This window comes from Macaca fascicularis, chromosome X, assembly GCF_037993035.2.
Source record: "Macaca fascicularis isolate 582-1 chromosome X, T2T-MFA8v1.1".
Lineage (NCBI taxonomy): Eukaryota > Metazoa > Chordata > Mammalia > Primates > Cercopithecidae > Macaca > Macaca fascicularis.
The window spans coordinates 130566876-130579705 of record NC_088395.1 but is presented as its reverse complement, the minus strand read 5'-3'; the positions used below and the strand labels follow the sequence as shown (position 1 = coordinate 130579705).

Sequence of the window (12830 nt, the reverse complement as noted above, 5' to 3'; positions counted from 1 at the left end):
GTGTAGTTCTTGGAGAATATGGCAAGCCTGGAAGCTCAATAGGGAGAACGACACTTAATTCCTCACGTGGCTTACCAATGGATTGGATGTACAGAGCTGACCTGCACCAAAGGCAGATATTTGCTCTTCATCTACTAGGGTTTAGAACAATCCTCCAAGATTTCAGTGGTAGCTGGTAACAATTTTTCTTCTTGATTGAAGAGTGTCCAGCCTTAGTATGCAAAGTATAAACATAAGTCTCCTACTAGTCATTTTCAGCATTAAGAATTTTTTTTTAAAAGCATTCAAGGTGACATTTGGGGATGGCTCTGGGGAATTGGACCAATATTATCTTATCATCTTCCTTCCTCACATGTTTTTGACCAACTCCACCTCTTACCCCTTTTCGTGCTTTGTATCAAGGAAGAAATTAATCTGATATATGAATGCATACTCCAACATTAAGGATTTGAAAGGTTGTCCACCTTGGACTCTCCATATATTGAGCAGGCAAATGGTTAGCCCAGAGGAATTAATCAAAATGGTGGAATTTCAAATAGAAGGGAGGAGACAGAGAAGTGGATCCCTTTGTATCGGTCCATATGAGCAACAGTCGACCTGTGAGGTGAACTGTGAGAACATTTGGTGTCACATAAGTGAAAACAAAACCTAACCTTTTTTTTGTGTGTCTCTTAACAATTCTGAACAAATCATCCATAAACTTAGGAACAGAGCAACCTGGATCTGACAGCACAAGCATACCGTGCATTCTTCTTTTCTTTCTGTTTTGTTCCGTGTTGCTAAAATGCACACCTGTCAAAGCACCCAGGTACGACAGGGTTCAGTACAACTAAAATTGCATTTAAAAACAGATAAATTATAAGGTAATAGTACAACTTTCACATCCAGTACCTCATTGTCATCTTACAAGCAAGCTGACAGCTGAGCCAGCCCACTAGTGCCGTGTTGATGAAAAATACTGACATCTTCACTATAATCCTACACCAGTACTAAACCTGACTTTAGCAAACTCAAAACTTCACACTGAGCTTGAAGTGTAGAGAAAAGAAGAATTGAAATGACTCTCTTCCTTCTCTCTCCCCATACACACGAGAGGAAATGGGAGAAAATGAAAGAGGGGAGCAATGAAGATAGTAGAGGCAGCAACAGAGAAAGAGTTAGGAAGAATGGACCCCAAATACAAGTATAAACCACTTAGGAGCAGAATTATTTAATTAATTATTTGTTGTCTGTCTCCCCCACTAGAATGTAAGGTCCATGATGGAGGGATTTTGTGTACTTTGCTCACCACTGTATCCTGTGTCTGGCAAGTAGTAGATGCTACATATATTTGTTGTGTGAATGAAAGAATAAAATTAATGCTCTCAATAAAAGAAAAAATACTGAAATTCTCTTTTACACACACACACACACACACATGCACACACACACAATATTGGTTCTACATGCCTATGGTCATCTCTGAAATGACAAGATGAATTGGAAGGAGCAGTATTCCAGTAATTAGGAGAGTTTAAATATACGCCATGTTTTGCCACTAAATCACTTCTTCTGAGTCTCATTTTCTCCATCTGTCAAATGGAATTTAACCAGATGACCCCTAAGGTCACTTCTAGGTTTAACATTCTATTCTCTAAACAAAAGCCATATGTGCTTTAGAGAGAAACAGAGGGGAAATGAATTGAACTTATTTGTGTACAAGAATAAAGACCTATTTCCTCAATCTCCCTCAATAAAGGAAATATTTTCATTCTTGGCATTTTACAGTAACCTAAGGGGAAAAATCATAGAATGGAGGAAGAAAGCTTCACAGTTACAACCTTTTAGAATATAGATGCCATTTAAATCAAATATAAAAGCATTGAATTTTTAGAAAAACTGCCAGCCAAGGTTGAAAGTATCTTCTTATCCAAACTTGTCAACTCCTGAGGTCTCTGAGAGGTGACAGGATTTTGCATGTGGGAGCCCTGTCTGAGGTGCTAATTGTCTTCATTTCAAATGCCCTAGGCTATTCTCAAACCCAGGTAGATTAAAGGAATAATGCCAAGGGTGGTCAGTTTTATAGAGTGACTCTGACATTTCAAAATCTTTTTCTCTGACCTTTCAAAACTAACTTTGTTCTTCCACTAGCTCATCTATAGGTGTGAATTCTCCTGTGACAGTGTTATGATAGTGTTACCTGTGGTGAGTTTACACATTCTCTCAGCACTTACTAAAATTCACTTCCTTTACAAAAATGATTAAAGAAAAGAATTGGGTCTTTTTTTTTTTGTTAAAGAGCACCTCCTTTTGATAATCTCTGGGTTTACCTATGAGGCCAATCTTTCTAAATGCCCTTTTTAAGTGAGAAGCCAGAGACAGGGTTGTTGTGTGTGTTTATTTAAGCCTGTCTTAAACATTATTATTTCAACCAACACTTACGAGCATCTACCATATGCCAGACATTATAGTAGGTACTTAGGTTACAGAAAAGTACAGTATCTGCCCCTAAGTAGCTCATAGTCCAGTGAAGAAGACAGACAAGCAAAGAGACACTTATAATTCATTTAACAAGAGCTAAGATAGAGGAAAGGATGGGGCTCTAGGGACATAGTAGTGGCATATCTAACTCAACTTATATTCTAACCTGCACAATCTATTCGAGATGGCAAGTGTTTTTATCTTTCTGTCTGCTATGTACAGGTTTTTTTTTTTTTTTTAATTGCACTAATTTTGCCTCCTTCACGACTCAAAGGAAGTTCCCTCATTCTAGCTGAAACTCTGCCTGCTTCTGAGGTTTCATTCTCGGAATAATAGCAACAGCTAATATTTGTTAACTGCATACTACATTCCAGGCATCCTTCTAAGCACTTTGAATGTATTATCTCATTTATTTATATCAACAACCCTGTGAAGCAAATACTATTATTAGTCTCATTTTACCGACAAAGAAACTGAAACCCAGAGAACCTAGATAGCTTATTCAAGGTGGTACAACTGGTCAATGTCAGACCCAGGATATGAACACAGGCCACTGACTGCAGAGCCTGTGCACTTCACCACTATCCTCTTCTGCCTCCCAACATTAATTCAGGGGTCACTGCACTGGATTGCTCAAGCTTCAGTCTCCTATCTAGCAACTGTAATCTGGATTTCTAGAATATTCTTCTTATATTTCAAGTGTCAACTGGTCCCATGCCCTGACCCATAGAGTATCTATATATAACTATATGTCTTATCAAATTGGATATACTATTTTAGCCTCGTTCTCTTTATTTACTGTCTTGGAAGGGTCTTCAGTTCAAAGTCAAGGTTTGTTTCCTGGGTTTATGGGTCTGGAATCAGGATCATAAGCTCATCCATCCAAAGTAACAGAACACTGAGTAGTCTGGGGTTGGTTGGTTTGTTCTGTTTTGTTTTTAAAGTGATAAGGATATTTTCTCTCCTGGGAAGACCTGGATATACAGATAAGGTCTTATCACCCCATTCTCCTTTTTGAACATTTTCTAGACCAAATGAAGGCCACTAGTTTTTATCTTTTTCCATGAAGATAAATGTGATGGTATATGCAGAGTGCCTGGAGCCTAACAAATACACAATATTATTTTCTCCTACTAGCCTGTGAACTCCCGGAAGACAGAGATGATGTCATATTCCTCTTAGCACACCCAGAACCTAAAAGAGTACCTGGCACCTAGTTAGCTGCCTTCCTTTCCCCCTCTTCTTTCCCTTTATAGAGAGAAGCCTCTGCAGAGAGTGTGGCTTCTAATTTGCCTCAAGAAGTGTATCATTTCTGACATTGACTTCTTTCACATTCATCACTTACCAACGTCTACCCTGTGGTCTGCCTCATTTTGGTTTATAGATACAACTCTTCACATCCCACACCTTGGCACCTGACACACAAATAAATCATCATGTACTTATTTGGCCTCATCAACCAGTTGCCTTTGGGTCGTGACAGAATCTTCTTTCCGCCTCTCTTTACCCTGGGTGGGGGCCCTCAGGGTATGCTATCGGCACAAGAAAATATTACGTCTTTGTAAATGAGTCTGCAGCTTTTCATCTAAAAAATCTGTTCTCTTTCTTGAAAGCTCAAGAACAAAATTCCACCACTGGAGCTTTAATCGAAAAGATTAAAGTCCAAGAGACTGTTATTTTGTCTATATATTTTTGCCTGAACATTTTTAAAGAAATCTCTGATGTTTTCAAACACAGATGACCACTTTGATCTGTACATCACAAATACCAAAATTTCGCAAAGCAATGGAATGAAATGAACTATAAACATTTCCTTAAGCAGTTTTATAAATACAAATGAAATATTATAACCCAGCAAACAAAACAGCCAGTGGTGAATTGTGAATTTCTAAATGCATTTTGTAGTTACATATGCAACATTGACATTATTTTGCTTTTCCTTCTCAGTAATAAATATTTCATGAAAAAAATGCTAGAATCATTGATCAGTGAGGAGTTAAATACTATGAGTCTTTTATAAAGCAAGTCATAAACGTTCTGAAGTTTCAAAACTGTCTAGACAATATCAGGAATTGTAGTGGTAAAGGTATGAAATTTTCAATACTTGCCCAATCTTTTTCCTTCCTAAAACCAATATGGTTCACTGAAACTACCAAAACAAATATATATATCAAGCAAAAAATAAATGAGATTAAATCTCCTAAAACTTTTAAATACAGACAAAATCCTCAGATAGCTCATTGTCATCATTTTATAAACACTGGGGTATGGTTTACTGCTGCCTACCACAAAAGTAATCATAGGTTTCGGCCTTGTGTGAAATTATTTTTATAATGTAGTGCAGAATAAAGAGTAAAATCTAAAATAGTATATATAGACACAAGCAACAAAGTGCTGGAAAATGTCTCAAGTGAAGCTGTAATACCACATATTATTTTGAAACAAAACAAAGCCAATTTTCCTAGCAACCTTTTTGTAGACTGTGGACACAATTTGGAACCATCTGGCTATCATGGAAGCTTTGGGACCCAAAATGGTATATACTGCACTTGTCAAAAATCCTTTAGCACTTACTGGCATTTAACACATATTAAAACTACTAGCTTTCTACAGAGGTTGTTCCTAACTTATGTTCCCAAGGTTCATAGAATTTTAAGAAGGTAATATTGATTTTGAAACATTGTCAATATTACAAAGAGCCTAGTAAAATGGTCCATTTGCCTGGGATTAGGCTGCTTGTAATAATAATAATAGCAATAATAAAAACAATGGAATTCATTGAATCCTCACCAAAATCCTAAATGAAAAATGGCAAGTGGCTGCTTTTTGGTTATAATTATATTTGATTAGAATTTGTATGAGAGAACTTTATAGTTATATAGGTTTTCTTAATTTTAAACGAACAAGTAATCTTTTATTAATTGATGTCATTTGACATGCATACAGAATCTTTTAAAAACTGGCATTTACAAGCAAAAAAATATGATGGAACAATTGATGAAAAGACTGAAACTGTTTGTTGCATATTTACCTTATTTCTTGTAATAGAATACAAGGTCACTGAGGGTAACAAAGATCACTTCCACAGAGTAAAGCATATTGCCCAGCTTATAACAATCCTGCCCTGAATGCATGCTGTTTACTTGATGTGTAAAATAATAAAACAAGCTAGAGATTTCTAGTGGCATTGCTTACCTTTAAAACTATCACTCAGGATGATATGGTGCTTTTCCACAATTGCTTTATGCCCCAGAGAAGTTAGCCTAAATGGACCAGGATCTGACCTACTAGAGCAATTCTTAAGTCCATTGAAGAGAGTGCCTCCAACAGCGAACCAAATAGGGAGTTGTACTCAAAAAATTTTGCTAGGTCTCCTGGGGTTATTAATACCCAGTGCAGCAACACTTCCTATGTCTATTTCACTATTTCTGAACGCTTTTCTTAAACACCAAAGAATAAACAGTATAGAGAATGAGAAAAATCTGTTCAACAGCAATCTCTTAAGGTCACAGGCTAGGGCAGTTGAGTATCATTAAGTGTATGTGAGTTTTAGTGCCAGTGGATGCACTGACTCTATCACATGCTAGAAGTGAAGAAACCACTGAAGAGTGTTATGCAGCGCCTGTACCACATAAGAAGCAGCCGCTACCATTCTGTGTTGAGTCTTTACAAAGCATGTGATAAGGAAGTTATGTGTTTATTTGCCATTCTGTCGTAGATTTAGCACCATAATGTAAAAAACATCCCCGTTTGGCAACATGAGTCTGAAGTTTTCAAAATCTAATTTTCCCCTCCTTCCTCACTGAAAAATATTATATATATATATACACACACACACACACACACACACACACACACACACACAGAGTATATTGGACTTTTACAGCTGGCACCTTATTCACTTAAAACAAAAACTGAATAATTCAGACAGACTTTAGGTAAGCAGTCAAGATGTGTCCTATCTTAATATTGAACTCAGATATAAACTTTTCATAAGTCCAGTCTGCTGAATCAACACAAGTCATGCCTGCTGCCTAAATCATTGCCCTTATTTTGCAGTCTTGGTGACTAAGATAATAAATGGCCCTACTCAGTGGCATCCTGGGTTATCGATCACATATCCCAAAATTTGGGATTTTTTTTTTTTAAATGGGACTGAGTCTTGCTCTGTCACCCAGGCTGGAGTGCAGTGGCGTGATCTCCACTCACTACAACCTCCAGCTCCCGGGTTCAAGCAATTCTCCTCTCTCAGCCTCCTGAGTAGCTGGGACTACAGGCACATACCACTACACCCAGCTAATTTTTGTATTTTTAGCAGAGACGGGGTTTCACCATGTTGGTCAGGCTGATCTCAAACTCCTGACCTCAGGTGATCTGCCCACCTTGGCCTCCCAAAGTGCTGGGATTATAGGCTTGAGCTACCACGCCCAGCCAAAATTTGAGATATTCTAAAAGAGCAGCTCCACAACCACCAAACTGCCACTATACCTCAGAGTCCCTCCATCACAGTCATTTCTTTGGGTTTAGGTATTATGATCCCTGTTAAAATGCACAGTATCCCTCAGTAAGGGTAAAACCTTAGGTGGTGTACAGACATTGGAACTAGTAAAATTTCATTTTGAAGCCAGGCTTCACTAAGTCCCAAATTTGGGTATTACCACACTTGTAAATTGGGGACAATAGTACCCACTTTGAAAACTATTAATATAGGTACCTATAATACCTCACAGTCATCAAAAGGGACAATGTCCTTAAAGTACCTAACACATAGTAAACACTCTAATGGTATCTCTTACTATGATTAATAATCTCACATACTCATGACCACAGGATCCAGAGTGGAACCCTGAAGATAGAGAAAGGGAACTAACACTTGTGGGGCTCAGAGACTTTCAGTAAATTCTTTGGGGTCACACAGCTACTGAATAATAGATCAAGTAGTTGAACTCAGTTTTCTCTGTCTCCAAAGCCCAGGTTTATGCCACAGAAACCTGCTGCCTTTTCTTGCATGTATGCAGCCTGGAAGAGAGTAGTGATCTGACAGCCTCAATGATTCCGATTGTTTTGAAAAAGGTTGACCCTGAAAGACTGTGTAATCATATTAAAATATATAAAAGCTATACACAGGGTGAGTCTGTTTTATAAAGGCCTAAAAGCATGCCAATTAACAACAGAGTCCATTTTGAAGCCATAAAAGAAACAACTATAGTGAAGCCTGCTGGTATGCGAAAATGGATTATGCTGAAACATGTCCAAGTCTCATCTGTGTCCCATCTTCCCAAAATTCCAAGGAGCTATCAGCCCACATAAGTATCATAAAACCAGCCTCCAATCCAGAAAACCTAGCCTTGGGTCTGACATCCCTAATGGATCCCTTCCTGTGAAGTGCTCCCCTCCAAAGTAACCAAGGCCCTCCCAGTAATCATGACTCTGAGGGAAGTGAGAATGCTAGTAGTGCAAGGTCACTTTTGTTCTCTGTCCCCATTCCTGTGCCCATACCAAGCAGGTAGCTGGCCTCCACTCCCCTTCACCTCAGGGAACATTTGTCTTGTGAGCAGACAGGCTACAGCCTGGCTGTTTTCCAGAATTCTAAACAACTTGATAGGATTATGCATAGGGGAGAGGGTACAGTGACTTGGAAGACAGAAATGCAGGAGGGAAGTTTTCTGTTCATGGGACATCAGGGGACCTCAGGGAGACAGGATCTCAGGGAAATGGCTTCTTGGTACACAGCAGGCTGGACTCCAGACATCAGAGCTCCAAGCCTAGGTAGAAGCACCCTCTCCAACTCACCCCTCCTGCCCCACCACTCTGAAGTAGAAGACATGCTAACCTTCACAGGACCATATGGACTTGGACTGAGGATAGAAAGGACAATCATGATGGATTGAAGGTCCTATAGAAGTCCCCCCAATTCTTGGGTAATTCCTCGTAAGAGGAAGACCCCTCCAGTAGTAAATGAGATTGAACTTCAGTAGGATGGAGGAAAGATGCAGATTTAAGCTTTCACCTCTGAGAAAACTTGCCATGAGACACACACTACGCAGAAGACACAGCAGTCAAGTGCACACTCTTTATTACTAGTTAGGATCAGAAAACCCCTGACAAAGGTTGATTTTGGTGAGCTGGGCGGGATCTCACAGGGAAACTTGAAGATATCTTTAGCTTGTACTGGAGGCAGATCTAACCCCCCACCCCTGAGCTTCACCCTGGATCCCGCCTTGCCTTGCAACAGCTGCTTTGGGGGAGCCTGCAGAGAACATACCAAAGAGGAAGGGTCCAGGGGCATTCCCAAGAGTGCTCGCCCCAGTCCAGTTTTATTTTTAACCCAATTAGTCCTCCCAAGAGAAACACCATCCATAGCCCACAGTCCTTATGTCTGTCTGTCTGTCCTTGAAATCCATTTTGTTCTTCAACCACCTATTGACTAGAAAGGGACTTGGAATGGGGGCAGCCCAAGGCTGAGGGCTGGAGTGTGCAGTGAATACTCCTCAGAGCACTGTCTTTCTTCAAGACACCCCAGTGGTCTTTCAGGCAGGCTTATGGGCAACCAGGAAAATATCTGTCCCTCTCAAAGGAGGAAATCAGCAGAAAATCATAAAAGCCCTGCCTGCACTTCTGTAAGGCCACTTTCCTGAAGTTTGCCACTGCTTATTTGTCTCACCTGCAAACCATTGAGACTAGCAGTTTGGTTACTCAAGACCTCTCATGCAAGTCTCTTTCACATTGCCCACACAACTGCAAAAATGGATCTAGATGTTATTTAAATTGGTTTTACCTAAGGCAACACTTACATGCAAGGCAAAGAAGATACCCCTGATCTAATTTGTATCCCAAATTACGCTCTCTCCTATCTTCTAACCAACTCAGCAACAAGGATTATGATCTGTGCACCAAATAACAACCTATAAGTCTAGCTCCTAACACATATTAGACAATAACTAGTTAACAAACTAAATGAAATTCATCTAAATGAAGTGAAAATCATAGATGAAATGCTATCATCTATAGAATTGAACATTACAAACCCCCAAACTCTTCCAAGTTAATTCCTTGTCCCAATGGAAAAATTCAATTCTAACAAAACAATTCTGCTCTTCCTTTTCCTCCTAATGAGTGTCAAATCATCTCTTCTTCTCTGACTTCCTCTTACTCCTCTCTGCTGCATACAGTAAGTTTGCAGTCAGTCTCACTGAGGTGTGGGTCCATTAGGAGTGAGGTGTTATTTCTTTTGGCCTAGGAAGATCTTCTAATGGGACAGGTTCAGCTTCCTCAGCAACAAGCAAGTTTGGTGGAGCTGAGATACAAAAACAGGACCTCACCTATAAAGCCAACAAAGCAAAATGAAGAAAACATGAACATTACAGTAGTTTCAAAAGGATTAATAGCATTTTCAAGGAAGTGTGGTGTTTCTAAAATTTGTTTCCAAAGGAATAATAGCATTTTAAAGGAAAATACTGTTCCTAAAATTCAACATAGCTTCTAACTCTAAAATCACACAACTGCTCCCAGCCACATACATGGCATTTTCAGGAAAAGGAATGAAACAAAAAGGAAAAGAAAAGGCTTCATGACTTCAGCTTCTCCAGGGTATAAACAATCAGCATCAGCCATCCAGAATCCACCACCTGCAAAATTTAAATGCAATCAGGAGAAATCAAAAGTAGTCCATCTCTGTTCAAGTAAATGAATAAAATTAGAATATAAATACATATACATTTGTATGTATGTGTATCCAAAACAATTTTTAAATGGCTAATTTGGGTAATGGGATAATACATTATTTTATTTAATTTTCTCCATAATTTTGGTTTCAATTTTTCTGTGAAGTAAATAAGTTATACTTTAATCAGAAGAGGGTCTTAGGAAATTGGTTTCTCTTTGAAGTATGTCCATTCTTACTTACCTTCCTGAAATCAGTGAGTTTGTCCTCCACTCTCAAATGGCACACAGGCTTTCTTGCATTTATAGCAGGCTGTACGCCATGAAAAATTAATGGCTTTACACCATGGGCATTTCCAATTCACTGCAATTGGAAACGAGGCAGGCTTCTCCTGTTGCTGGGATCCTGAGACTTTATTCACTTTTGGTTTCTTGGCCTTCTGCCTCCGACGTTGCCATTTCTTTGGGCTTTCTCTGACACCATGGCTCCTGCTGTCCCCCAGGGGAGTGCCCTGGGGTCTCTCTAGACCTTCTTCTGGTTTGCAGCTCCTGCTAAGCACCGGGGTGGCCATCCCCTGGGCCCTCTCTGGGCTTCCTTCCTGGCTGTAGCTTCTGCTGTCTCCCTGGAGGACAGTCCTCTGGGGCCTCTTTGGACCTTCTGGTTTGCGCCTCCTGATAAACACCATGGTGGCCATTTCCTGGGCCCTCTCTGAACATCCTTCCTGGCTGTAACTTCTGTCTCCCTGGGGGACAGTCCCCTGAGGCCTCTCTGAACCTTCTGGTTTGCGGCTCCTGCGAAACACCAGGGTGCGCATCCTCCAGGCCCTCTTTGGACCTTCTTTCTGATTTTGTCTTTCTATGTTCCCCAGGGGAACCATCCCCTGGGGTCTTTCTGTACCTTCTTCCTGGGAGTGGCATCCGCTGCTCCCCAGTGGAGCTGTCCCCTGGGGACTCTCTGACAGCGGGTTGTGGCACCCACTGTCCCCAGGGAGGGGCATTCTTTGGGACCTCTCTGAACTTTCTCCCTGACTGTGGCTTCTGCTGTCTTCTAAGGGGAATGACCCCTGAAGGATTTTGGAATCTTCCTCCTGGATGTAGCTTCTCTGGTACCACTGAGGGGCCATCTCCTCCTGCAAGCCCACTGCAGGCCACGGGCAAGGTGGGTGGATCTCAGCAGGAGGCATCTGAAGTGGGACTGCTGCTGCTTCTGCCCCCATGACTACAGCAGGTGGTAGAGGTGGCAAAAATGGGGATTTCATTGGAAATCGTGGTGGGAGTGGGGATGGATGTGGCACTGGCAGAGGAGGTTGCATGCCTTGGGCCCAGAGACTCAGAGGTCCTGGCACATAAAGAGCATCTGTTGGGGTTGGCATCTGGGCATTAGCCTGTGTCCCCATGGCCACCATATCTCTCTGCTGCTCTGTAGCCAGGGGACATGCCGCAGCCCCATTCTGCTCTGCTTGAGGCCCAGACATTATTTCATGGGTCAGTGGAGCGGCCTGGGGAAACCTCTCGACCTGGAGCAGCCTCCCGTACAGCCCATCACGCTCATTCAGCGCCTGCTGCAGGGCAGCCTGCGCGAGGTGCAGCTGTGTTGCCGCCACCTTATGCTCCAGGCGCAGCTGCTGCAACTGGGACGTTAGAGCCCAGGAGGTCACCTGGCGCTCCTCCACATGCCTTTGCAGCCGCCGAACGTGATACAGCATCTGCTCCCGCTGCCTCGCGGCCACTCGCACACTCAAAGCCAACGCGCTCCAGGTGCAGGCCCTCTTGATAGCGCGCGGCACCTGCGAGTCAGCCACAATGGCCCGAAGCCCGTCCTCTACCTCGTTCCACGGCCGCGAGCGGAAGGCCACGTAAAAGGCTGGGCCGCTGCCGTCCGTGAGGACTTCATTGTTAATGAACCTGATCACATCACTGTGGCGGAACCCGCTGGCATGGTCCCCAAAATTCATCGCCATGACGGCTGCGGCCTAGTCAAGCAGCTGCCTCACAGTGCGTCGCCTCGGCTGCCGCCGTCGCTTCCGGTACAGGCTGCTGCCACCAACCAGTCCGCCCCTCACCTCCCCTTTCAGTCTTACTTTAGTCCTTGCTCAGTCCTGGCCTCCTCCTCGGCCTCCTTCCTCCCTCACTCCCTTGTTCTCACAAAGAGAGAACCAGGCCCCCCTCACCACACCGAACCCTATGGGCGACTCCGCGACACGTCACAGAGAAAAGCTGAGTCGTGCCGCAAGGCTGGCTGGGACCCGCAAGGCCTGCTGGGACCAGCTTCTTTTGGCACAGCGCTCCCCACAGGGAAAATGGGTGTGCTGCAGACTGTAGTGTCCCAACAGAACCCGTTTCCAATAGCTTAGGAAGGACAATATCCAGTATCATAGAATGAATCCCTAGCCAGGTGATGGAGTTGGATAGGTGTATATACGGGTGCTGTTCTTGTCTCAGCTCCATCTCTTGTACTCTCAGTTACTACTTCAAACATTCCATAGAGTCAGTCATGCTATCTGCACCCTTCCCTTAGCTCCTGAACAGGTGAACTTATAGTCCCTGTCATCAAGAAAAGCAAGTAATTGAGCCATGAAGTCCTTGTAAATTCACTCCCATCTTTATCTGGTCAACCCAGATCTCAGAGGGTATCTCTTTTTCCTTTTGACTAAATGCTCATCCATGATCTGGATCTTCCCTAGGAGAAATGCTAAAGGGAGTCCTCT

The 12830-nt window shown here is 42.2% G+C and overlaps 1 protein-coding gene across 1 annotated transcript; it reads right to left on the bottom strand.

The window, feature by feature from the left end:
- Positions 1-8608: 8608 nt before the first annotated feature.
- Positions 8609-12083, bottom strand: TEX13D (TEX13 family member D). The gene has a single exon (XM_015443785.4). It carries the CDS (start codon positions 12081-12083, stop codon positions 10377-10379), a length of 1707 nt encoding a protein of 568 aa, XP_015299271.3. The 3' UTR covers positions 8609-10376.
- Between the last annotated feature and the right edge of the window lie 747 nt (positions 12084-12830).

What these genes read in the sequence shown, in the direction of transcription:
- TEX13D (XM_015443785.4), bottom strand. Translation starts at nt 12,083, where the DNA reads ATGGCGATGAATTTTGGGGACCATGCCAGCGGGTTCCGCCACAGTGAT.